Source organism: Arabidopsis lyrata (genome assembly GCF_000004255.2).
Source record: "Arabidopsis lyrata subsp. lyrata unplaced genomic scaffold ARALYscaffold_3, whole genome shotgun sequence".
In the NCBI taxonomy this organism is placed as follows: Eukaryota; Viridiplantae; Streptophyta; class Magnoliopsida; order Brassicales; family Brassicaceae; genus Arabidopsis; species Arabidopsis lyrata.
The window spans coordinates 10,089,987-10,115,350 of NW_003302553.1; the positions used below are offsets into that span (position 1 = coordinate 10,089,987).

The window sequence follows — 25,364 nt, forward strand, 5'->3', positions numbered from 1 at the left end:
GCTTGGACTTTTGAATTTTAAACTTTTTTTTTTTTCCTTATTCTTTCCTGATCCTACTCTATCTCTTTTAAATTAGTTGTCGTTTAAGATTTTTTCACGTTTATTAAGAAAATATTCAATTTTTCTGTTTTATCCCTAGTTAATAATACAGTATATTGTTTTATATAATATCATTAATTATTAAATTAAGAGTTAAGGAATATAATTGGAAAATATATCAAAAATATACATTTAAAACCTAAAACGACAATAAATTCTAAACAAAATTTAACTTTTAAACCGACAACTAATTTTAAACGGAGGGAATAGGATTTTGATTATCAAATCAAATTAGATGATGCTCTTCGCCATAGTACAAGTTGTTATATCACATATAGCATCTTGATCTAGAACATCATTTCTACGTAACCTAGCCATTGAATATCCCTCAATGTGACATATCTTTGCAACTGTCTTTTACATTTCTGAACTGTCATTTCATTGTTTATTATCTACATATCAAAATATGGTTTGTTAAAAGTAAAAATATTATACCAGCGTCGATAGCTCGGTGACTTTCTAATGAGATTTTCAAAATCACGATTTCAAACGCTAATGACGAGAAATAGCATGTTACAATTGCCAATCCAAAAAGATTCGAGTCTAGGTCCAAAACTTCTTATTTCGAGGATCAAAACATGAAACGACCAGATTTTTTTTCTTTAAAAAAAAGGATAGAGATATCATATCTCGTGTTTTAGTTTTCTGTCTTGACACCGCAAATGGAATTGAATTAATGTGATCTCTACTGTTATTAAGGATTTAAAGTAACATTAAAGTAAAACATGTATATATGATTATGCATGTAGACACATAATACACATAGATACATATACTCCAAACCAAAACAAAAGCAACTAAACAAAATTCATCATATCTTAACATTTTATTAATCATAGTCATTATCATAACTTTTTTTTATATATAACTCAATAAAAACTTATTTCATTTAATATCATTTTCCTCTGACATCATCATCTCTATGGACCTGCATTCACTGCTACAGAAAGCTCTATCTCCCCTGCAATTAAAATCACCACATAAAATTACTATTAATTAGCCATAATTAATATTCAATTTCACATTAAATTGTTATGTAAAATACAGTATGAAGAAAAAAAGCCAAACCTGTACATGAAAATGTCATCACGAGGTCCAAGACTCTTCTTACAGTTACAGCAAGAACTGAGAAAACTGTCGGGTGGGGAATAATCCGGATCCGATTCGTTAACCGGGTCGGATCTCCGGAATAAAACGACGCCGGGTTGGCTCTCTACGATACAGTTATCGAATATATGAATGGTTCTCGGGTTAGGCCCGTGACACGTCACGCATGTGTAATCCTCCGATAACTCCATATCGCTCGCCGAGAAATAGCCGGAGATGATTCTGGGCGATCCAAGACCCGACCCGGGATCCGGCTTCTTCGTCTCCGGTTGAGAATTCCTCGTTTTGATCCCGAAATCCGACGAGGAACGTGGAGAATCCTGGACCCGGATCCGAAGCTGAGACCCGAATAGAATCGTCCCGGATCTCGGTCCGGGTTCGGGTGTTTCGTCTTGGATTAAAGAATCGACAATGGCGAGTCCGATTCTTTTGGGTTCGAGTCTGAGACGGGTTTCGGGTTCGTGGGTTTTCGGGTTATCGGATCCAAAAGGGTTTTTCAAAACAGAGAAAGGTTTGGTGTCGAGAATCGAAGTTGGACTCGCGACGGCGTCGTTTTCAGTGAAGCTTTTAAAGCTACTAAAAGCTGTGAATAGCCTTGGAAACGGCGTCGGTTTACTCTGTTTCTGATTCTGACTCTGGTTTGGTTCCGCCATTAAAGCTTGCTTGCTTCTTGATCTCTTCTTTAGCATCATTCACTGCCCAAATATATAAAAACCATAACTTTAACTCAATTACGCATAAAAATCATAACTTTATATCTCAATTACACATAAAAATCATAGCTTTATAACTCAATTACATAAAAATAATAACTTTATAACTCAAATTACACATAAAAATCATAACTTTATATCTCAATTATGCAGAATTGGATGATGAACTAACCTGGAAGATCAGAAAGTTTGAAGATTGTGGAAGTTTGAGAGAAAATGAAGCTAATGCAATTCTGTTGCCTCCATGATTTGAGAAAAAAATAAAATGAAAGTGTGACAAAAGAGAAAAGTAGAGAAAATGAAATAAAAAAGTAACTGAAAAGACGAAAGCTTTATTTTATATAAATTGTTTTTTTTGTTTTTGTTTTTATAACTCCCGAGTTACTCGCACTTTCTTACTAAAATTTTATTTATCAAAGTGTTGTAACATGAAACGTTACACAAGAGAGATTGGAGAAAGAAACAAAAACAAGAAATTGATTTTTTTTTTTGCTTTTTATGAATAAATAATTTGGTTTATTTGTTTAGTGGGTTATAGTTTCGATGAACTGAGAAAAAGAAAAGAAAATAGAAAACAGACCCACTGATTCTCTTCCATATCCTCAAAATTCGCCATGAAGTTTTTTCATAGCAGAAGAAACAGAGAGCACTAAAGAGACACACACTTATTACTAGCTTCTGTTATCAAATACTAATATTTATATTCATATTTTTTGTCTTTTATTTTGTGTAAAGTCTGTGTATATGAATCATATATATAGAGGGAGAGAGAGATTAATTTACAATAGAATTCAGTGGGTGAAGAAAACCACTTCACCAGTGGAACTTCCTAAATTCTTTTTATTGTTTAAATTATTATTGATGTTATTTTGTCTTTTTATTCTTTACTGATTTATTATTTTGCTTTTTGGGTTATGCCAAAGAACCACTCACGACTAATCTATCAATGGAGGAGTACTATCACTTTTTTTTTGGATTTTTCTTATAGTTTTCTTTCTATATTCTTTATTTCTTTTATTTGTTTATTTTAGAGAAAAGGAACTTTAGAAATTTTTAATGAGAAAGAAGAAGTTGAAAATACTCGTGTTGTTGTATATCGTACGAGTTACGACTAATCTATCAATGGAGGAGTACTATCACTTTTTTTTTTTGTTAAAGAGGAGTACTATCACAATTTACAAATATTGAAATATATGTTGGTTTATTGCGTGTAATATAGTATTACATAACTTTTCATATTTTGATTAGGAATTCACATTATAATGTACTAAAAAACGTTTTCAAAACAGAAGTTCGCAAAGTTGTTTACGTCTTGCATGTCATTTAATATAGAAGAAATTGTACGTCTCACACATATATATATATGGTGATTATGTGATTGTCTATCACTGTTAGGTGACAACATTACATATTTAAAAGGTGGGAATAAGAAAGATATTCAAGACGACGTTTTTTTTGAAAACGGAAATGTATAAATAAAATATATTATTCTATTGATTATTTTCATCTAAACTTAGGAATGAGATATAAACGAGATCCTTTGCTAGTAAATCATGTCACATATATTCCCCGAACTTTCAATATATAAAATGAAAATGAAACAGAAATGAGGCAAAAAAAAAAAAAGAATTTAGATCGAGTTCAAGGCTTTTGAGATGGATTTATCATATCTTCTTATCATGACTATCTAAGTATACTGGTATCGGTCAGAATTTTCTGTTAAACCCCTTTTCAAACGAGATTTGTGTTGGCGAAACCTAATAAAGACTAATTAGAGAAACCCACTTTATGCATTTTATTTTCCAAAACAGCATAATGGAATGTGATGGAAAGAATGGAATCTTGATTAAGCGAAACAAACTTAAAATATGATTGGTTACAACTTACCCATAAAATTTACCACTCACCAATCAATAATCATGCGTAATGGTGATTTATGTTCAATCTTTAATTTCCACGTTTTCTCAAGTTTGATGACTATAATCGGACGGTTAAACATAAATCATGCAATCATTTTTTTTCCCCACTTAATTTTACATGATTTATCAATTTTACTAATGTGCATTGTTATCAGTTTTAAGCCTTGATGATTTGACTAAAAACCGCATATATTTAAGTAATTTTCTTTGATATAAAAAGAAGAGTAAGTACTAGATCTACAAAGTTTTATTAGCAAAATAAAAACCAAACTGTAACGAGAAAGAGGGGGTAAAGTAACTCAAATAAACACGAACTAGGTTTCTTCAGCGGGAGACAAATCGAGATGATGATTACGAGAACTTTTGGTTCTCTTTAAAAAAAAAGAAAAAAAAAAGCTATGATCATTATTTGATATATTTTTCTTGTGTAATGATGTAAGGTACGCATTGTGGTGATGATGACTATATTGTTAGCATGGGAGCTGAGTGTGGGTGGGTGGACTTGGTCGCTCAGAATCGAAATGGAATGAGATACGATCATTCATACGTACGAATATATTTCACAATCTTAACTGAATATCTCTTTTGCTTTCGTAGCTGGCTAGTCTCTTTGGGTGGACATTACACACACTTGCTAATGTATAACACGAAAAATGTTTAACGTTACTTTAAACCAGAACTAGTAGTATAATAAATTCGTATAATCTATGGCTAATTGCTAGTATATAATTAGTACGTCATTACTTTGTTTGTTAGTGTTGCTGATTTTTATTTAATAATAGTTCGAAGATCATATGATAGAAATTATATTTTTATGCCCTAAAACCATTTGTACATACTGTTCATTTCAAAAAAATAAAAATATAATCGCTAGAGATCATTAATTTTTTCGATGTCAAAATACCGTTGTAAACATGCATGCCCAATCAATTAGATGAGTACAATATATTTTAACGGTTATGGATAATGCGGTTAGATATAACTAAAAATAGTTTAAAACAATTATAAAAAAAAAAAAAAGAGAAAACGATTAACATAATCTGATAAACTGGTGTTTATAAAACATATATTTTCAGTTCATCTTTTAGATATATGTTTCAAACATCCATTTTATCTATCTATTAATTTTAGTCGTTTATTTCTTCCGGCCGTTTTATTATACATTTTATTTGTCTATTTGATTAGTAACTAAAAAAGCAATTCTGAACCCCTCCAGGTACCACAAATTTTGTTACTAATTAAAGTTGCGATCTTATTTTGACCAGGGGTTCCAGTATTCCATCGAATTTTTTTTAAACCATGACTAAATTTTATAATTTTTAAATATAAACATTTCCGCATTTGGCTAAAAGTTCCTATTATCTTTATGGATTTGATAACTGTTACTTGCATATATGTGTGTTGTGACTGTTTTCCATGATACAAACTTAATGGATCAAAAATTAATAAACTATTCGATCACCAATCACAGTTGGGGGACAAGAAATCAAGAATAGGTTTAAGCAGTGTTCTTTTGCAAACTTGATAATCATCAATTTGACTATAATAGTGTGAAGTCACTCACAGTGGCGAACTGATGAAGCATCATGAGTCGTGTCATGGCTCGTGAACACAATCCATCATATCATCGTGACCGTCCGTGAGATCAGAATCTAATCTCTCTCTGTTGCTGTCAGAGAAAGGTCCCGCAATATAACCCTCTGAGTTACTAAGAGTTGGCTCCACGTGTAGTAAGTAGGGACCATATAAGCTCACATCAGCATTCACTGCTTCCTGTCGCATCATCTATCTTTTACACTGAAAGTAAAAAAATAATGAGTGAATTTAAAAAAAATAAGAGAGGTAATAATGGTTATGGAAGAGGCGTGACCACACGATGAATACAATTTGCTATTAAGGTTTTGGAGTTACTCGGTAATTAAGAGGTGTTTGTTGAGTTACTTGGTTATAATTTATTGAAATTGTTGGAATTAAGGAAAAAAAAAACAAGTGCGTTTGTTACACAGTTAAAGTTTTAATTTGATGTGTTTGTGCGTGTCTCTTGACAACCAATCTATAAATAATGACTTATGCAAACTAAGAATACAAATATTAATCTCTCGGAAAACTATCACCAGTCGATAACTTAGTACAAAATCTCGAGTCAATAATTACGCAGTTTAAGGATGTCATATGTAAGATCAAAGTTTTATAATACATAAGTATAGAAGTGGTTGAATAAGTTGACACATTAAAGGTTGATTGGACAAGAATTGTAAAACATATATCAATTTGATTTTGACGACACTATGCATGACTTCTGTTCAGGACGCATGCGTGCTCCTTGACATTTCTCAAAGACTTTCACATTCTTTTTTCGTATTTCTTCCTAAATAATTAAAGATATGGAACGACTTTGATGTTCAACATATTATAGTATATAATTCATCCGACTTGTATAATGCCGAATATTTTCTGCTCTGTAATTACTGGCGCAATGCCACTATTATTATCTTTTCCTATAACACAAATATTCGCATTTTTAGTGCATGGTTTACAAGTTCTGATTTTTCAAAACTCTGACCGTTCAATTTCAACTTCTGAAATCCATGCAACAAAGAAGACTTTTTTTGTTTTTTAAATAACGGGAGTATCTTAAACCAACACATAAACTAATTACCGTAGCTTGTAAAAGAATGGATATTTTTGCCATTTAATATTTCACATTCATATACATTTTTTCTTTAATATCTTTATCCAAGTTAATGACCTTAATATTATTAATGTAGAGTTTCTTTTCATCACGAACAAGACAAACATCAGAGAAAGAAAGATAAAGAGTCACCGTAGACACACGACACGACTTAAACTTAAATCATGACATCACAAAAACATGTAGACAAAAGGCACCATCATTTGTTGCCGTAAACATCTTTATCTCTCTAAACCTAACATTTGCTATTGTATCATTTCAGATTTCGGTAAAAACCGGATATTATTTACTTACTTCCTCCATTATTTCTACCGTTAATTATTACACAAAACAATCATCTTTAACAAAACTATAGAGAAACATGTCTTTTATCACTCCTTTGCTAAAACCATACTTCTCAAGCAAACCCTCTTTTCGAAATCCAGCTTTCTCCAACTCCCTTTGAGACGCTTTGTTCTCCACCTCCACCACCGCTTGTAGCCTCACCAACTCCGGAAAATCCTCGAAAGCTTGTTCCACCGCCATCCTCACCGCCGCCGTGGCTATCCCTCGCCCCCAAAACTCTTTAGCTATAGCGTATGCAAGGTCGGCTCGGCACCGACCATCACCTGAATCTGGCTTGACGGAGACGTAACCTAACGAACGACCGTGTTGGACGAGAGAGATGGAACGGCGCCATTGGTGTGGTATAGCCTTGTTTAAGATGTGTTGTTTGGCTTCTTCTATGGTTTGAACGGAGTCCCAACGGAGGTAACGTGTCACGTCATCGTCACCGGCCCATTTGAGGACGTCTTCGGCATCTGAGACATTGAACGGCCGGAGAAAGATTATAGGTGAATCCATTGGTTTTGCAAAATTTTGTTATTTTTAGGAAACGCAATAAATGTAAATTATAAAATACATGAAAGAGATTATTCTGTTTTTTTTAGAAAAAGAAAGAGATGATTATATTAGGCTTGAAAGGCCCAAATCACATTAATGGGCCTGTTATATTGGTTTTACCAATTGTTTAACAGCAAGTGGCTGCTAGATGTGTGGAAACAAAAGTACTGCATTATTCCATGTAGGCCTGGGCATATTACCCGAACCCGAAGAACCGAACCGAACCCGACCCGAAAATCCGATCCGAATCCGAAGTTTTAAAATATCCGAACGGGTTCTAAACTTCACAACCCGAAAATCCAAACCCGAAACCGACCCGAACCCTAACCCAAACAAGTACCTGAACATACCCGAAATATAAGTACATAGTTATAATATATTAGTAATATTTATACTTGTAAAAATTTAAGTGCCTAAATTATTTGGATGTTAAGAATTTTTGGGTGTTTTAGTTACTTTTGGCTAGATTCGGTTAAAAAATACTTGGGTTTTATAGATTTTTGAGTATTTTTCAATACTTTGCAAAGAGTCGGATACAAAAATTTTAATATTTGGATACTTCGGGTAAACCCGTATATTGGTTTTACCAATTGTTTAACAGCAAGTGGCTGCTAGATGTGTGAAAACAAAAGTACTGCATTATTCCATGTTTCTCCTCTTGTTCATGAAGAAATAAAAGTATCAGTATCAGCTTCCAAATCTCTTTTTTGGGTCAATCTCAAATTCTCTTTTGTACATTTTATTATTTGATTCTAGCTTATCAAACTTTTTGCTCTTTAATATGTAAACAATATGTATACATGTTGGAATTGTGATTAAAAACGAGAAACATGGATTGCTTTCAGAATAAAAATTAAGCTTTCCTAGAGGATGAGGTCTCGTTGAGGAGAATAATATGAAAACAGCCGGAAAAGGTTGTATCCACTCTTAGGTCGAGAGAAGGCTATCAGATCGCATATGCCCAAAATATTAGCTGGGGGTGGATTATCACAAATCTTGATAGAGAGCGGAAGCTAAATAACGAACCAAAACACAAGGGAAACTGTTTAATGCACGGACGAACCCTACGAACATCAAAACCAAGGGAAACTGGAAACCGTTTGATGTCCCTAAAGCAGAGCCGACTATATGGGTGTGCCAACAGTGCCAAAGCATAAGGTACCACCAATTTTCATTAATTTTTTTAAACATTTAAGGTCCTAATTTCTTTAGAATTATGTAAAAAGAGCCTTAAAATTTTCAAATTTCTTAAGTATTGAACAAAAAATTGGATTTATTTTTTACTTTGGCACAAAGACCAAATTAGTTTTGAGTCGGGCCTGCCTTTTTTTTTTTTGTGCAAGAAGTCGGGCCTGCCTAAAAGACATATGTTACAGCCATAATTTCCTCCGTCGTTGCCTTCTTCATCATATTCATTCAAGACTTCTTAAAACTTGAGAGATACGGCAGAGTTGGTAGAATCTCCTACGGTTTCGAAATCCTTTGTTGAAGAAAAAATATAGATGCAAAATTTTGTTATTTATAGAACACGCAACCAATGTAAATAAATACATGGAGGAGGTTATTCTATTAGGCTTGGAAAGCCCATTAATTGTTTGGGCCTTTTTCATTTCTTTCGGGACTTATAAAATTACTAATTTACCCATTGTGGTTTTATTCACTCTCTTCTTCAAGACTCAAGAGTCTCTCTGTGAGCTTCCGTAGCATAAACCCTAAAATCGAAATCGAAGATCAATCTCTACCTCTGAAGCTATGGATCCTTTATCAGTGCTGAAAGATTTCACAATCCGAGGAGACGTTGATAAAATAGAGCGAGTTGGAGTCAACTACAGATTCGGATCGGAATATTCGTTCCCATGCGCGACGGAGACGGCGTACCGATCAAAAAGTGGAAGTCTCTACACACTCGAAGCATTAGTACACTATGTGAAGAATCAACATCTGAAACACGGAGAGTATATGCAATCAACCGTCAAAAACTCCGTCCCGGCGGTTACTTTACCAGATCGGAAACCTCTACTCGATTACCTCACCGGAAGAGTCGCTTCTTCAGATTCGATTGATTACCTTTTGCTTCAGCAGCAAAACGCACAGAGTCAGAAGCAGAACGAAGAGTATCGACCAGATCAAGATAATTCAGCGTTTGTGTCGCGTGAAAACGCGATTGAGGATATGGAGGTTGAAGATTTCGGTAAATCCGGCGAAGATGTTGATTACATTATGCTGATTCGATCCAATGAACGGCCGTTGAAGAGCCGTGACGCGATTCTTCAGTGTAAGAACAGAGATTTTTATAGTGTGTTGGTGAATTCGACTAAAAGAGAAGAAGAGAGACAGAGGATTGAGTCACATCAGAGGAAAGATGGATTAGTTGCTAAGAGTAGGTTAATGGGAGCTGAAGAGAGAGGTATTGTAGGGTTTAGTGGTGGTGGTGATGATAATGGTTATGATGCTAATCCTAAATCTAAGCTTCATTTTAGAGCTGGGAAGATTGGAGAAGGCGTGCCGATAATTCTTGTGCCGAGTGCGTCTCAGACGTTGATTACTATATATAATGTTAAAGAGTTTCTTGAAGATGGTGTTTATATACCGAATGATGTTAAGGCGAAGGAGATGAAGGGGTTAAAGCCGGATTGTATTACGGTTCAGAAGAAGTTTAGTAGAGATAGGGAGAGAGTTGTGACTGCTTATGAAGTTAGGGATAAGCCTTCTGCTTTGAAGCCTGATGATTGGGATCGTGTTGTTGCGGTTTTTGTATTGGGGAAGGATTGGCAGTTTAAGGATTGGCCTTTTAAGGATCACGTTGAGATATTCAATAAGAGTAAGGAAATATGATTCTAGGAGCGTTAGACACTGAAAAGTTAAAATCTTTTGTCTTGTGTGGTTTCGGTTTCTATTTGGTGCTGATGATATCGTTTTTTCTATTGTTTGCAGTCATTGGGTTCTTCTTGCGGTTTGAAGATGACAGTATCGAATCAGCCAAGACAGTGAAGCAATGGAATGTAAAGATCATCTCGGTGCGAACTTTAACACACTTTTTGTCTATTGTTAGTGTAGAGTTATCATCGAGATATGATTTACTGAATCTAAGGAACTTCTTTTGTGTTTTCTGAACTAATCAGATTAGCAAGAATAAGCGGCATCAAGACCGGGCTGCTGCATTAGAAGTCTGGGAAAAACTCGAGGAGTTTGTGCGATCTCGGTCGCATTCTTAGTATTTAAATTGTTGTAGAATATCCTTTTCTGTATCATCTTTCATCATTTTTTCTTCTGTAACATTATATAACATAGTGACAACAAAGTTGTTATGCAATGTGATGGTTTTCAATTAATGATAAATTGAAACTGTTCATTAGCTTTGCTTCACGTCTCTTGGTCTTTTGGAAGGTGAATTAAGATCAATATATTATGATGTATTATATCTTATTGCTAAGATTTGCATCTTCTCCATTCGATTACAAACATTCAATGCCTTATTTAATGCTTGCCTGCATTGCATTCACAGGATTTAGAGACTGAAACTTTCTTGTTAGTAAATGTGGCAAACGTTTACAAAGAACTGTGAATGGGGGTAATATGTGAAGAACAGAAGCCCTCATAGTCATCTTCTTCTTGTTTTCATGTTGTTGTTACAGGTTGAAGTTCTTTAGATGATGTTTCAGGAAGACTAGCTGTTCTTATCTTTAGCTCTAACTATGGTGAGGAAGTTTCTAACTTCCCATTTAGCTTGTGCAGTGAAGACTGTCTAACTCCAATGATCAAACCATGGCTCTTGTCAACTAAAGTTTGAGGTATGGAAACAAAAGTACTGCATCATTCACTTGTTTTTTCTCGTGTTCATAACGAGAGAGGAAGTCTTATAGATCTCAAATTTTCGCTTGTACTTTTTATTATATGCAGTATTTGATTTTAACTTATCACGCTTCTTATTTTTTGTATGTGAATAGTATATATGTGCGCGGTTCAGGTGTGGATATTGACTGTATTCTGTTGGTTTCTTCCCATTGCATACTGCGGTTGAAGTTTGGTTCTTCTCATATCCAACTTAAATAGTTTATCTCACAACTTCATGTTTCATAGTTAACGTTGCTTGCCACCTAAAGTCTGTCATATTCTATAGGATGTTTTATATCATGCGAAGTTGAACCCAAAATAGTTAGATTGCTGCCATCTAAACTGAAATTTGTTGAGAGAGCTAATGTTCTGTTCTTCAAATTGTGTTCTGGAAAGTAATATTTATTGTAAAAGGTAAAGAGATCCAAAATGCTCTCCGTTGGTACAACAAAGCAATATCACCGGGAGAGTAAGGGATTCACAGAGCATAAAATACATCACACAAAATCACAACGAAATGTGAATAAATAGGGACAAATAAAGAATGCAATCTGAGTGGCACAAAAGCTTGATCGGTTTCAGGAGAAACGTAGATGGGAAAACAGTAACTCAGAAGATTGCGATGTAGGAAGCTGCGGAAAGGAAGGCAAGAAAGGGAAATGAGAACTTGATAGAGCTTCCATCAGACGATGGTCCGTCTCCTTCCCCTGCTGGTATGGTTTTCGATCCACTTCCTGGTCCTAACATAATCGATATGGATGCATTAGATAACAGAAAGACTATATTGAGATTGGTGTTTCTTCTTTTATATCTGTTTTTAAGTCATTTACCTGAAGAGTTTGGTGATTCTGCAGGAGAGTCAGAAGAAGAACCACCACCACCACCACCAGCTGCAAAAACATAATACTGCGTAAGATTCGCAAGAACTAGGATTGGAACAATCTTCATAAACTGATGTTTTGAAATTCTTACCGGTATTACAGCGACTGACAGGAGGAGTCTGAACATTACAAGCCGTTGGCAGACCAAGAGCTTGTGTTTGGTTAACATTGATCCCAAGCTGAGAGCCTCCACCGTTGAGGACTTGACACAAACAGGCAGGAGAAGACTGGACTACGCTACCCAACTGACGACAGCATTGCTGAGTAGGAGAGGTAGAGTTTCCGGTTATGTAGTTGAGACACGGCGCCAAGCTAATCAACACATTTGTACAGCTGGACTGGGCAGAGACCCTTGTAGAAGACATCACTGCCATAAAAACTGTAAGAAACACTAAACTCATTCCCATTTTCATGTTTCCTTGAGATTTTGTGTTTGAAGAAGAATCCTTTTGAGTTTGTTTTGTTGGTTTTTGTTATGTTTGTTTGTTTGATTGGGATATTGTGGAGTCTTTTAGGGTATAAATAAGGAATTGAGGAAGTAAAGGTGGCTTAATTTGGGTGACCAACTCTTTCCTACTTTTCTAACAGTTTTTGGTTTGATCTGTTCAGATTCGGACAAAATGAGTGTTGTGTTGTGAACAGAACTGATCCGTTTGTAATTTTGGGGTCGGTGGTCTTTGTGACGGTCTAGGCTTTAGTTGTTGAACTACTTCCTTTGATTAAGGTTTATGGAGTTTTGCTAATTACTATTACAATAACACAGATTTGTTTTGTATTCTTTTTTTTTTTTTTTTTTTTTTGTATTGACTTGACTAATAAGTAATAACAGGTGTCGAAAATTCTCAGTTAGGACATCATCTTTTACAAGTCTTTTGACGTTCTAGACCAAAATTATGTTGATTTTTGTTTGATTCAATGGTGAGTTATTTTAGTCATATGGTTGCCGTGTTTTAAACCTATATGAAAGTTGAATTATCGACCATAAAGAAAGAAAATACTAAATATCCGAATAAGACAAATGAAATGAAACTAAGAAAATCAGTAGCCATGAATGATTTTGAGTCAATGGTAAATGGCAAAAAATATTACAAACTAAATCAATGACTTTTTTTTTTCCTTGACATCACGATATCAATGACTTTTGGTGGACGTCAAATAAAGTAATAGCAATGAATAAAGTAAATATTTTGCAATAAACAGTTTTATCTTTCATTTAATTGTAAATGGATACATGTTCAGATCATATTAAGCTACTAACTCTATCATTTTTTATCATCTCCATCATTGAGAGCACATGTATGTCTTTTGTCTTGTAAGCTGAATATTTTGTCTCAACTCAACATGAAAGTAATGGACTTAAAAGTAAATGGAATCTCTTTGATCTCTTGTTTAGTTACCAAAACAGAACAACCGTGAAAGAGTGGTTCATCTAATACAATACAAGACATGTATCTACCACAATCCTCCCATACACATGTACGCATCCCATTGGCCAATTCACTTCCACCAACGACTCCAATTAACAAAAACGAACATGAGTTAGTTATTAGTAGTTGACCTATACACACTTCCTTTTCTTCCCTCCACTTTTCTCCAATCTATAAAACCGAATCCCACAATTGCTTTCTTCTCATCACACTTCAAACACAAAACATTAAACATCAAAAGAACAACAAACAAACAAACCTTAATCTATCCAACAATGTCGAAGATTCTAGTCGTGGTGGTGGCGATGATAGCAGTGCTTGCTTTTCCGATTCGCAGTCAACAACAACCACTTAGCCAATGTACTCCGTCTATGATGACCACTGTAAGTCCTTGTATGAACTTCATAACCAACAGTAGCAGCAACGGAACTTCGCCGTCGTCTGATTGTTGCAATTCGCTGAGGTCTTTGACCACCGGAGGGATGGGATGTCTCTGTCTAATTGTCACTGGAACTGTGCCTTTCAATATTCCGATTAACCGCACAACCGCCGTCTCTCTTCCTCGTGCTTGTAACATGCCTAGAGTCCCTCTTCAATGCCAAGGCAAATAGAATCAAATCATTCCCCTCTAATCATTACATTTTATATATGACTGCTTGAATCAATCATCTAATTTATGTTTGACCTTCCATCTTTTTACAGCCAATATTGCTCCAGCTGCTGCTCCTGGTAAACAATCAATCACATTATTATCTCAATTAATTACATATCTAGTTGCTTGGAAGATAAATTGATAAGAATTTTTCTGTTTTGGGAACAGGACCTGCTGGTACATTTGGACCGTCGATGTCTCCAGGTCCAGCGACGAATCCTATAGTCCCAGAGCCAACTGCGTCAGCTCAGACACCACAGTCTGATACAACCCGACCTTTCACACCATCTGCCGATGGTGGAGCTCCAACATCAGACGACGGAGGCAGCACCAGTCGACCTTCTGAGACTCCTTCATCTGCTTACGCACTCTCACCATCTCTTTTCTTATTCAGCATCGCCCTCGTAGCTCTCAAATTCTACTAATGATGATTTCTTTGTTTCTTTGTATTCCTCATGTGATTTGATTTATGCATTGTTGATTATATAAAGAAACCATTTATTTGGTCATTGCTTTGTGGAATAAGCTTGTGTATATTGTTCTTTGTTTCGAGTGAGATTTATTTTGTATTGTTGAAGTAATACATATCATTTTTATGGAATCGCAAACACTATTGATGCTCAAAGATTAAAAGTGTCAAAACACTAACTCCCAACTTAAAATCAAAAGCAAATGTCACAGACACACAACATTTGAAACCAAACACAAACCAACTCAGACAGCAGCAGTTGTGACATCCTTTACGGACTGACGCCAAGCGTAATCACGAGCTCCATCTTTGTCAACAATCTTGATCACAAAGTTTGGCGGTGCAACGACCAATCTTGACCGGATCTCAAGTATGCATTTGTCAACCAGTTCAATGGCTTCTTCTACAGACATGTCGCTGCGGTAATGCCTGTCCATCGTGGAGAGGGAGAAATAGGACCCGTAACCGAAAGCTCCCTTGTCGACTTTGTGAAGAGTTGCAATGTAGTCAATGTAGTAAAGGGATGCACCAGACTCATTGTCATAGCCAGCCATAAGGATATTCACCGAATACGGATTCTGATCAAAAAGAAAACACACAGAGATATCTCACATTTTTCGACATCATTGATAAGTAGCCAATCATAAACAAAACAGAAACAAGGAAATCCAGAGCAAAGGCCATATGAGTTTATTGTGTATAATCCTCAAGACTATTATAATTCTTGGATATCAAACCGAAAATGATAATAAATTACCCTCACATTTTACATAAATCAAGTCATTCTAGCCTTTCAAAGTCTAACACAGAGTCGAAACAATCCATGGACATAAGAAACTATCAGTTGCAACGCGAGCTTCATCTTTTCCACCAAGAAAAGATGGATCAATATTCTAGACAATAACAATCAATATAAGGAAACTTCTGCAACTCTTGTAGTGATCATTTGGCTATAGACGATGCTATATACGACATTCAAGCACAGAACAATATAGTAAGTTCCTTCAAGTTTGGGACAGTCACACTACAATCCCAGAGGGAAGCTTCAATACAATTCACATAGAACTGTAATCGAAGAAGAGCTTTACCTTCCTCAACGCAGTAGCGAGCTCTCCGCGAGTGAAATTCGCAGCAGCGGCGGTAGTCAAAGGGATTCCGTTACGGAATTTGTACAACGACACATTCTTCTGAACGTACTCCGTAAATTGAACCCTAATCAATCCCAAAATCCGAAGACAGTCAAAATTACTACCTCCACCGCTAAATTACAGAGATACAGATACAGAAATTACCGGTCACCAGGCTCGCCACTAGCAGCAACAAGCTTGTGAGAGTCAAGAACCATGATCTTGTCTTCGTTGTTTTTGTGGAGAAGGATACTGTGAACCGCCGATGTATCAGCAGCGACGATGGCGAATCCATTTCCAACAAGACCGAATACACACTCCATCTTCGTATACAGATCTGTTCGTCTTATACTCCGATTCCGATTTGCTTTTCTCCGGCGTTGTGAGAGAGATTAAAAAGCGTCTTGGAGAACAAGCCTTGTTCTAACTCTTACGGAGAAGAAGAAGAAAAAGGATGGTTTGGTAAATTCACATGATCGTCATGGGTACTTTAGTCATATCAAGTTAAAATACGAGCTTCGAACTAAATGGGCCTTTGATTATAATATATAAGGCCCATCGCCTTAGTAAGGTCAGGTTTCGTGTCTACTACTGAATAACGAGGAAAAATTAGGCTCTAGCGTAAACACATTCACACGAGGAAACAAACAAAGAGAGACTCTTTTGCCTCCCTTTATATATTCGTGATTAGGTCTCTGTCTCTAATCTTCTTTCTAGAAGCAGCAGAAGATTCAAGCGTAGTAAAAGATTCTACAATGACAAACGACACGTTAGTATATCGCTCTCCTTGTTCGTATTCCATGAAGATACAAAGCCTCTCTCAACTCAAGAAACTCTTCCCTAAATCCGCATACAAATCCCTTACTATCTCTTCCGGCAAATACAACTGGTAATTACAAAATCCTTAAACCCTAATTGGATATACTATAGCTTTGATAATAGACATCAAATTAATGTAGATGTCGACATGTTTACCTAAGGGCACCTTTCACAAGCAACGATTTATTAGATGAAAATGTGCATATAATTGAACTTTGATAATAGACATCAATTATTGAAGGACCACCTTCTCTGCATGTTAAGTTTTGTTTTGCTAGTTTTGATTATGCTTACCAAAACTAAATATCTTAAATTTTTAAATAAGAAAGCTTCTGGGGATGTGTCTTTAGTCAAGTGGTTAAGTCTATTTGACTCCGCCTTCCCCACCGGAGTTCGAATCCACTAAGTCGCGTTACCCCGCGTAGTAGGAATTGACTATGTATATGCATCGGGTCTTGTCGATCCAAAGATGTAAGAAAAAAAAAGCTTCTACAAAACACTTTTATTTCTACTAGATGAACTCCCACGCTACGCGTGAGTTTGTTTTGAAAATTGTTAAGATAAAAATATGTTAATTATTTTTTTCACTAATTTATATTTATTTTTTGTTTGTTATTGTATAGGTAATAAAATTAGACTCATCTTATGTATTTACAATTTTTATTGTTAGATTCGTTTTTGATTCTAAATATCAATTTATACATTTTCATGTATAATCTGATTATTTTTATATATAAGATTCTAATATTTGTTCACTATCATGAATACACACAACAAGAATATAAGATATTTTGATCTCAAGAGTTTTCTATGAAAATAAGAAAATGAAAGAAAAAACTAAAGAATTATTTAAGCAACACTTTTAGATTTTATGCTATTGCTTATAGCCATACAAGAGAAATAGATGTCTTGAATTTCGTGGTATGTCTAACGTCTCAAAATCTCATTACTTGAAAAAATTTGTATGTCATGTTCGAAACTTACTATAAGACACAAAAATGAAAAGAGATAATGTCATATGATAAGATATGACCATAACGTAATAATAAGAAAATATTAAAAGTAAAATTACTAAACTAATAAGATATTAGGTTTGCAAACAACTAAACTACAACACAAATAATTATTTAGTCATTATAGAGTGATGACCATTTACCATTAAATTAAAAAATTAGAAAAATAATAAAAGTAAAATGAAAGTAGTAATTGATTTATTAAAATAATTTAATAATTTTCTTTTTATTTTGAAAAAATCATTTAAGAAAGGGATTAATGGAGAATTTAACATATAGGAGACTTTTGAGTTTTTCTCAATTAATTTTGCTTATTTTTAATTTAAATAATGTTGAATGACACATGTCATTTTCTTGTGTGATGATGTGACATTCATATGAAGAGAGTTGGCCAACTTTCATATATATGATTACATGAAATATGTTTTTCTATTATAGAATTAAACAATATAAATATATAGTTTATACATTTCAACACCCAACAAATTATTTCATATATTATAAAAATTTAAATTGCAACCTTAAATCTTAAGTTTCAACTTAGAATGACGTAAATGCAACTTTTTGATAATATAAGTCACTAAAATATTTGAAATTTAATTTGTAAGTTTTTTTAATATAAAGGTATATAACATAAAATTGACATGTGCATAGCACGGATTCTTACCTAGTTTACATTAAAAGGCTTCTATTGCTTGTGCACACACCCTTTGTCTCTATCTTACCACATGAGAAGCGCACCAATATCATTAATTATCACTTTGTTCAACTCCATTCGCTTTGTATATATGTCGAGTGGACGGACTGAGATCATGTTTAAGAACTATGCTTCCATGCCCATTTTTTTTTGTGTGCCATAGGACCATTCTTTAGGATTATAATCTATATAATCCATGATTGTAAACCTAAATTTTTACATTTCTATGAAATATTTATGTTCTTAGCAAACAAAAAAAAAGTACCAATTTACATATGAACTGTAAAAAGAAATTCTCCCTCATTTAAATTAAAGTAATGCAAAGATAAAATTTGTTTACGGCAGTAGGATAAGGATTAACTTCGTCTATTATCAACGTCAAGAAATAATTAATAATTAATCCGTCGTCAAACCAAAACCTAATCCCACTAGGAAACAAAAAAAAACAAACGAACAAAAGACTATAAATTCGCCTTCTTTTCATATTTGGATATATTCTCTCTTATACGCTCTTTAAATACATATATTTGAAAACGATTGATCATATCTTTGCCTTCTTGTTATAATCTTGTTTGAGTCTCTCTCAAGGGTGAAACAGAATGTGGAAAGAAGATAAATCATGCGTAGAAGCAAATTCTACAAGAAGGAGCAAGTTTGAAGATCGTCTGCCATCTACTTATTCCATGAAGATCCAAAGCCTCTCTCAGCTCAATACAAATCCCGTTATTTCTCTTCCGGCAAATACAACTGGTAATGATCAACGTCCCGTAGTTATTAATTTGTTCATGCTAAAATCATTATAAAAACATATAACTCATTTATTCATTTTTGTTGTAAAAATCAGGAGATTGGTTATATATCCAAAGGGTAACAAAAAAGACAAGGGAAGTGGATTTCTTTCAATGTATGTTGAATTAGATAGCAAAAGCCTCGTCGCATCCACGGTTTTGGCATATATATCTCACCTTTTTCGTTTACAACAAGAAAGAAAATAATTTCTTTACTATTCAAGGTTATACCATAGCCCATTCTCTCTATATATTACATGTATATGTGTGTAGTCATTGATGGAATATATATATATGCAGATGTTGAAGGGAACCAGTTCAATGCATTAAGACCGGTATGGGGATTTTCGCAAGTGATTCCGCTTGATACATTCAATGATCCGGAAAACGGATATGTCTTCGATGGAGATCAATGCGAGTTTGGTGTTGATAGAATTCATGAACAAAGAAACTTGTGAAATGATTTTCTATCTTTCTCAATCAGAAAATGTTGTTACAATTGGTCTTATATACAATTACACTAAACCAAAGTAAACCAAAGCTAAAACACAAAACAGATAAACCGGATCTAATTACATGGTTATCTGATCAATTCTAAGAGCCCCCCTCAAGATGGAGGTGCATATATATTAAGAACTCCCATCTTGGACATGTTTTCCCGAAAAGGAGCTGGATAAAGAGCTTTGGTCAGGACATCTGCAAGTTGATTGTCTGTGCGAACATACATGGTCTTGAGGATCCCTAATTCAATGCATTCCCTGACTTTGTGGCAATCAAATTCAATGTGTTTCGTACGTTCATGAAACACTGAATTGTTAGCAATGTGAAGAGCTGCAGTGTTGTCACAATACAAGTAAGCAGGGAGAGTAAAAGGAACCTTCAAAGCCTTTAGAAGAGCACTTAACCATATCAATTCTTTAGTAATAACCGACATGGCTCTGTATTCTGCTTCAGCAGAGCTCATGGAAACAATATCTTGCTTCTTGGATCTCCAGGAGACTAAAGAATTACCAAGGAACACTGCAAAACCAGTAACTGATCTTCTGGAATCACGACATGTACCCCAATCAGAATCTGAAAATCCTCGAAGTGTAAAATCTGCATCTGTACCATAAAATATTCCTTGACCAATAGTACCTTTCAAATACCTCAAAACTTTATGAATGGCCTGCAAGTGAATCAGCTTAGGAGCACTTGAATACTGAGCCAACTTTGAGACAGTGAAAGTGATATCAGGTCTAGTGATGGTAAGATACTGCAATTTACCAATCAATCTGCGATACTGCTTGATATTTTCAATAGTATCACCTTCAGCTTCAGAGAATTTCTGATTTGGCTCCATAGGAATGGAAGAGGGTTTGCAATCTGAAAATCCAGAAGATGCCAACAAGTCAAGTACATATTTCCTCTGACATAAAGAAATTCCCTCTGCAGTCCTGGCGATCTCAATACCAAGAAAAAATTTTGGTTCTCCTAAGTCTCTGAGTTGAAAATAACCACGCAGTTGTTGTGTAAGCTCAGATGCTGCAGCCTCAGTAGTACTGGCAATGAGAATATCATCCACATATACTAAGACCACCAAATAATTGCCATTACTGAACTTCACAAACAAGGTGTGATCACCATGACATTTCTCAAACCCCAAACCAACCAATGTAGTAGAAAATTTAATAAACCATTGCCTGGAAGCTTGCTTTAGCCCATAAATAGACTTGTGCAGTCTACACACGGCATTAGGAGAGACTTCTTCACCTTGAATCTCTGCATATCCTGGTGGTAATTTCATGTATATTTCCTCAGCAAGGTCACCATTTAAGAAAGCATTAGAAATATCTAATTGGTTTAAAAACCATTGCATCTTAGGTGCGAGGGATAGAAGTAATTTCACAGTCGCCATCTTGGCAACAGGTGAGAATGTATCTATAAAATCTATACCCTCTTGCTGAGTATACCCTTTAGCCACCAGACGTGCTTTATACCTTTCAATGCTTCCATCAGCTAAAAATTTTATGGTAAATAACCATTTGCAACCCACTGCAACTTTCCCAGCAGGTAGATCACATATACTCCAAGTACCTGTTCTCACAAAAGCACCAATTTCCTTTCCCATAGCATCATTCCATTGTTTGTCAAGCCGAGCCTCTGAATATTTTTGTGGTAATTTTGTAGTGGTGATAATATTAATAAAAGCATTAAAAGGCTCAGATAAGTATGAATAAGAAATATAATTTGCTAAAGGATAAGGAGATGTTTTAGTGGGAGTCTTAGTAATAGTAGGAGTATTATTATAGCAATGAAAGTCCTGCAAATGGGAAGGCAGTTTTCTCTGCCTAGTAGATTTAAGTTCAGAAGGAACAGAAATCAAGGAGGATGACTCATCAGAATGTTGAGGAGCATCATAAGATGGTTGCACTAGAGGCATATGTCCATCAGTGTTTGGTGCAGGAAGAGAAATATGAGGAAAGAAATGCTTTGTATCATCTGGGATAGTAGATGATGCAAAAGGAAAAATATCCTCATAGAATATAACATGTCTAGAAATAGAAACTGAGTATGTCTCTATATCTAATAGCTTGTAACCTTTATAACCCATAGGATATCCTATAAAAATGCAAGCCTTAGCTCTAGGATCAAACTTAGTTCTAGATTTAGGTGAAGTAGAACAGTAACATAAGCAACCAAAAGCCTTAAGGGATGAGTAATCTGGTGTTTCATTTGTGAGTCTTTCATAAGGAGTTTTATTATCAATGACAGGGGATGGTAACCTATTAATAAGAAACACTGCTGTCAAAACACATTCACCCCAATACTCTAATGGAACCCCAGACTGAAACATAAGAGCCCTAGCTACATTCAACAGGTGCTGATGTTTTCTCTCTACCACAGAATTTTGTTCAGGAGTTTCAGGGCATGAGTGATAAGATTTAATACCTTCTTTTAAAAACAATGCATTAAACTTCAATTCATGAGCATTATCAGACCTAACTGAACAAACTTTAGCATTATACTGAGTTTCAACCATTTTAAGAAAACCCGGAAAAACAGTTAACACATCAGACTTTTGTTTAAGCATATATAACCAAGTAGCACGACTAAAATCATCAACAATTGTCAAGAAATACCTATAACCATCTACAGTAGGAACAGAAAAAGGACCCCAAGTATCTATATGAACCAATTCAAAGGCTTTTTCACGCATATGATTCAAAGATTTAAAAGGTAAATGCTTCTGTTTAGATAAATGGCAAATGTGACAATGTGTGATTTTATTATTAATCTTTTGCTTTGGTAACAACAAAACATCAGAAAGAGTATCTATCTTAGCAAAAGAAGGGTGACCTAATCTTTTGTGCCACATGTCAGCATCAATCTTAAGACTAGAACAAACAGTAGTACCTGGAAAAGAAGACATGTCGACAAGAGTTTTATCCAGATTCAGAACATATAAATTGCCGACTTGACTACCTTTTCCAAGCATCAATTCCTTGGTAAGAGCCTGAATCATACATTCATCAGATGTAAAACTCACTTTAGATTGCAATGTTTTAGTAATTACACTAACACTCAATAAATTAAATTTGAACTCAGGAATATACAAAACATTGTGGAGAGCTAAAGCATCAGTAAGTTGAATGTATCCAGTACCCTCTATTTTGACTGTTTGACCATTGGGAAGTCTAACATATGTTCTATCTAAGGTTTTGTATTCTAGATAGATTTCTCTTTGATGAGTAACATGATGACTAGCCCCTGAATCTACTACCCAAGCTCTAAAAGACAACTCAGTTTCATGAGGTACAGAAGAAGTCAACATGTCATAATAGGTGTAATCATAGAGAGAAAGGAAAGTACCTGTTATCTGTGAGATAGTAGGTACAGAATTTGAAGTCGAGGCTATAGCTTTGTCAGGGCATGAAGTGATACTAGGGGACTGAAGCTGGGTACTTAAGTATGAGATCATTTGTTGGATGTGATCCTTAGACATGTGGTCTGGCTCAGAACTAGGTGCAGTGATATTCAACTGATCGACGCTAGCTAGATTTGCTGTTCCAACATAAGAGTTCTGCTTTGCCCTAGGATGACCTGGAGGATACCCATGAACCTTGTAACATTTGTCCACAGTATGTCCAATACGATTGCAGTGTGAACACTTAGGTTTCTTGAAGTTTCCCTGAGCTAGTAGAATTGGAGTCTGATCACTGATTACACCTTGAGTCTGAAACGCTGCAGGACTAGGGACTGGTTTTGAAACAAAACCTACCAACCTCTGACTCTCATCTTGATCTAGCATGTTATAGATCTCATTCAGACTTGGTCTAGGCTTCATGTTGAGAATTTGACCCCTAATGTTATTAAAATCATCATTCAAACCCATCAGAAATTGTATAACCTTACTTGTTTCTGCTTCCTCCAGCAGTTCTTTTACTTGATCACAGTCACACTTCTTCACAGTACGAGATTTGGTGTTAGACAATTGTTCCCACAACGTCTTCTTCTTCGTAAAATAAGTGGAGAGATCCAGTTGTCCCTGCTTAAGAGTCATCACAGCTTGTTCCAATTGGTACTTCCTTGGTAGATTATTCACCTTAAAACGAGTAAACAAATCAATCCACATCTCAACAGCATCTTCATAGTATAGAATACTGTCATAGATTTCCTTATTCACGACATTAAGAATCCACGACTTCACCATACTGTTGCATCTGCTCCATAGACGGAATTTTGAATCACTAACAGGTGGTCTTAGCAGAGATCCATCAATAAAACCTAGCTTGTTTTTCGCATCTAGGCTGATTCTCATCGCTATTGACCAACTATTGTAGTTACTACCATCAAGAACATGAGCTACAATCGATAAACCTGGATGATCGGAAGAGTGAAGAAACATCGGATTTTCGAAAGGATCAGAAGCCTTCGATACAGATCCATGAACTTCATACGATTCCGGTTTGAGAGAAAAAGGTTGTTTCATGCTCGCAAGCTTTGGATCTTCATCGATCCCTGAATCACGAACAGATTTGACCGCAGATCCTTCATCCTCCGGTGTTACACTTCTGTTTCTCAGTTTTCCTCCTTTCTTCACCATTTTCTACCAAATCGAAGCTGCGGAATAGCAATCGGACGTGATAAAAGAGATTTTCCGGTGAAAAATTGAAGAATCTGAAGATAAAAAGAGGTGAAATCACCAGATTTTGGAGAAGAAAAGCTCTGATACCATGATAGAATTCATGAACAAAGAAACTTGTGAAATGATTTTCTATCTTTCTCAATCAGAAAATGTTGTTACAATTGGTCTTATATACAATTACACTAAACCAAAGTAAACCAAAGCTAAAACACAAAACAGATAAACCGGATCTAATTACATGGTTATCTGATCAATTCTAAGAGATATCTTCAGGAAAAGTATTTGGTGGCAGAAACAACTTTAAATTCGACTTCTACTTTCAAAGAGCCTTCTTTGTTCAAATAAGCCTCCCGGAGTTTAGCTAAAGACACAAATTCAGGCCAACCCCAACTATAAGTGGAAGAATTCTGATACCAACATTTACCTGCAGTAAACAGAATTTAATCTCTCATGAATATACATCACAATATCTAAACAAAATGTTATGACTTACTTGTCCTAGTAACGTGATTGCATCCAAATGGGTCGACAATTCGCATATCCACTTGCGCATAAACTTCTTCCTTTATTGTTTTATCATCAGCTTTCAGATAGAGGGATAAGAATTTGCAATTTGTTTTGCCCTTGGGATACAACATTATCACCCTAAAAACATTATAAATTGTTAAAACATAGTGATGTTATTTCAGATCATTATGTTAATATAAAACTATTGATTACTCACCAATTCTTTCCTCCCATTAAAAACTTCTTTGATTCGTAGGTATTCACTTTCAACTTAGAGAATTTGTTGACCGTCCAAGAGAATTTGGGATACAATGGTTTCTGATCAAACGAGACAACTTCCCAATTGGTATGTGGAACCACCACATCAACACCTCTTAGAATTGATCAGATAACCATGTAATTAGATCCGGTTTATCTGTTTTGTGTTTTAGCTTTGGTTTACTTTGGTTTAGTGTAATTGTATATAAGACCAATTGTAACAACATTTTCTGATTGAGAAAGATAGAAAATCATTTCACAAGTTTCTTTGTTCATGAATTCTATCATGGTATCAGAGCTTTTCTTCTCCAAAATCTGGTGATTTCACCTCTTTTTATCTTCAGATTCTTCA

At 35.1% G+C, this 25,364-nt stretch overlaps 7 protein-coding genes and 1 long non-coding RNA gene across 9 annotated transcripts; 3 read left to right on the forward strand and 5 right to left on the reverse strand.

Moving 5' to 3' along the window:
- Positions 1–788: 788 nt before the first annotated feature.
- On the reverse strand, positions 789–2,627 carry LOC9321576 (protein MARD1). 2 transcript variants are annotated; one of them, XM_002885464.2, is made up of 3 exons: positions 2,092–2,626; positions 1,168–1,901; positions 789–1,060 (listed from the first exon to the last, which is right to left on the reverse strand). In XM_002885464.2, the coding sequence occupies exons 2-3, from the start codon at positions 1,896–1,898 to the stop codon at positions 985–987; spliced, it is 807 nt and encodes a 268-aa protein (XP_002885510.2). In that variant the 5' UTR covers positions 1,899–1,901; positions 2,092–2,626; the 3' UTR covers positions 789–984. The 2 variants fall into 2 exon arrangements, with proteins under 2 accessions (XP_002885510.2, XP_020886720.1); XM_021031061.1 differs by having other exon boundaries at positions 997–1,088; positions 2,092–2,627.
- Positions 2,628–6,592: 3,965 nt separating this feature from the next.
- LOC9321578 (uncharacterized N-acetyltransferase YoaA) lies at positions 6,593–7,555 on the reverse strand. The gene has a single exon (XM_002885466.2). It carries the CDS (start codon positions 7,371–7,373, stop codon positions 6,852–6,854), a length of 522 nt encoding a protein of 173 aa, XP_002885512.1. The 5' UTR covers positions 7,374–7,555; the 3' UTR covers positions 6,593–6,851.
- Positions 7,556–9,071: 1,516 nt separating this feature from the next.
- LOC9321579 (protein CDC73 homolog) lies at positions 9,072–10,831 on the forward strand. Its single transcript, XM_002883326.2, has 3 exons — positions 9,072–10,233; positions 10,347–10,429; positions 10,535–10,831. The coding sequence occupies exons 1-3, from the start codon at positions 9,165–9,167 to the stop codon at positions 10,625–10,627; spliced, it is 1,245 nt and encodes a 414-aa protein (XP_002883372.1). The 5' UTR covers positions 9,072–9,164; the 3' UTR covers positions 10,628–10,831.
- A 796-nt stretch (positions 10,832–11,627) lies between these two features.
- Positions 11,628–12,817, reverse strand: LOC9319440 (non-specific lipid-transfer protein-like protein At2g13820). Its single transcript, XM_002885467.2, has 3 exons — positions 12,219–12,817; positions 12,077–12,136; positions 11,628–11,986 (listed from the first exon to the last, which is right to left on the reverse strand). The coding sequence occupies exons 1-3, from the start codon at positions 12,538–12,540 to the stop codon at positions 11,856–11,858; spliced, it is 513 nt and encodes a 170-aa protein (XP_002885513.1). The 5' UTR covers positions 12,541–12,817; the 3' UTR covers positions 11,628–11,855.
- A 909-nt stretch (positions 12,818–13,726) lies between these two features.
- On the forward strand, positions 13,727–14,796 carry LOC9321580 (non-specific lipid-transfer protein-like protein At2g13820). The gene is made up of 3 exons (XM_021031066.1): positions 13,727–14,157; positions 14,257–14,283; positions 14,375–14,796. The coding sequence occupies exons 1-3, from the start codon at positions 13,830–13,832 to the stop codon at positions 14,629–14,631; spliced, it is 612 nt and encodes a 203-aa protein (XP_020886725.1). The 5' UTR covers positions 13,727–13,829; the 3' UTR covers positions 14,632–14,796.
- On the reverse strand, positions 14,776–16,257 carry LOC9319441 (proteasome subunit beta type-2-A). The gene is made up of 3 exons (XM_002885468.2): positions 15,968–16,257; positions 15,764–15,887; positions 14,776–15,253 (listed from the first exon to the last, which is right to left on the reverse strand). The coding sequence occupies exons 1-3, from the start codon at positions 16,123–16,125 to the stop codon at positions 14,921–14,923; spliced, it is 615 nt and encodes a 204-aa protein (XP_002885514.1). The 5' UTR covers positions 16,126–16,257; the 3' UTR covers positions 14,776–14,920.
- Positions 16,258–18,354: 2,097 nt separating this feature from the next.
- On the forward strand, positions 18,355–19,598 carry LOC9321581. Its single transcript, XR_002333226.1, has 3 exons — positions 18,355–19,081; positions 19,176–19,343; positions 19,420–19,598. It is a non-coding gene; the product is annotated as an uncharacterized LOC9321581 (long non-coding RNA).
- Positions 19,599–24,514: 4,916 nt separating this feature from the next.
- Positions 24,515–25,120, reverse strand: LOC110229912 (MATH domain-containing protein At5g43560-like). The gene is made up of 3 exons (XM_021031072.1): positions 24,972–25,120; positions 24,741–24,892; positions 24,515–24,671 (listed from the first exon to the last, which is right to left on the reverse strand). Exons 1-3 carry the CDS (start codon positions 24,986–24,988, stop codon positions 24,517–24,519), a joined length of 324 nt encoding a protein of 107 aa, XP_020886731.1. The 5' UTR covers positions 24,989–25,120; the 3' UTR covers positions 24,515–24,516.
- Positions 25,121–25,364: the final 244 nt, after the last annotated feature.

Coding starts and splice junctions, on each gene's coding strand:
- LOC9321576 (XM_002885464.2), bottom strand. CDS start 1,898: ATGATGCTAAAGAAGAGATCAAGAAGCAAGCAAGCTTTAATGGCGGAA. Junction 1,061..1,167: donor GATGACATTTTCATGTACAG/GTTTGGCTTTTT, acceptor TTTTAATTGCAG/GGGAGATAGAGCTTTCTGTA.
- LOC9321578 (XM_002885466.2), bottom strand. CDS start 7,373: ATGGATTCACCTATAATCTTTCTCCGGCCGTTCAATGTCTCAGATGCC.
- LOC9321579 (XM_002883326.2), top strand. CDS start 9,165: ATGGATCCTTTATCAGTGCTGAAAGATTTCACAATCCGAGGAGACGTT. Junction 10,234..10,346: donor CGTTGAGATATTCAATAAGA/GTAAGGAAATAT, acceptor TATTGTTTGCAG/TCATTGGGTTCTTCTTGCGG. Junction 10,430..10,534: donor GGAATGTAAAGATCATCTCG/GTGCGAACTTTA, acceptor TGAACTAATCAG/ATTAGCAAGAATAAGCGGCA.
- LOC9319440 (XM_002885467.2), bottom strand. CDS start 12,540: ATGAAAATGGGAATGAGTTTAGTGTTTCTTACAGTTTTTATGGCAGTG. Junction 12,137..12,218: donor TGTCAGTCGCTGTAATACCG/GTAAGAATTTCA, acceptor ATGTTTTTGCAG/CTGGTGGTGGTGGTGGTGGT. Junction 11,987..12,076: donor AGAATCACCAAACTCTTCAG/GTAAATGACTTA, acceptor CGATTATGTTAG/GACCAGGAAGTGGATCGAAA.
- LOC9321580 (XM_021031066.1), top strand. CDS start 13,830: ATGTCGAAGATTCTAGTCGTGGTGGTGGCGATGATAGCAGTGCTTGCT. Junction 14,158..14,256: donor AGTCCCTCTTCAATGCCAAG/GCAAATAGAATC, acceptor ATCTTTTTACAG/CCAATATTGCTCCAGCTGCT. Junction 14,284..14,374: donor TGCTCCAGCTGCTGCTCCTG/GTAAACAATCAA, acceptor TTTTGGGAACAG/GACCTGCTGGTACATTTGGA.
- LOC9319441 (XM_002885468.2), bottom strand. CDS start 16,125: ATGGAGTGTGTATTCGGTCTTGTTGGAAATGGATTCGCCATCGTCGCT. Junction 15,888..15,967: donor AGTGGCGAGCCTGGTGACCG/GTAATTTCTGTA, acceptor GGGATTGATTAG/GGTTCAATTTACGGAGTACG. Junction 15,254..15,763: donor TCGCTACTGCGTTGAGGAAG/GTAAAGCTCTTC, acceptor CTTTTTGATCAG/AATCCGTATTCGGTGAATAT.
- LOC110229912 (XM_021031072.1), bottom strand. Junction 24,672..24,740: donor CAATCACGTTACTAGGACAA/GTAAGTCATAAC, acceptor TGTTTACTGCAG/GTAAATGTTGGTATCAGAAT.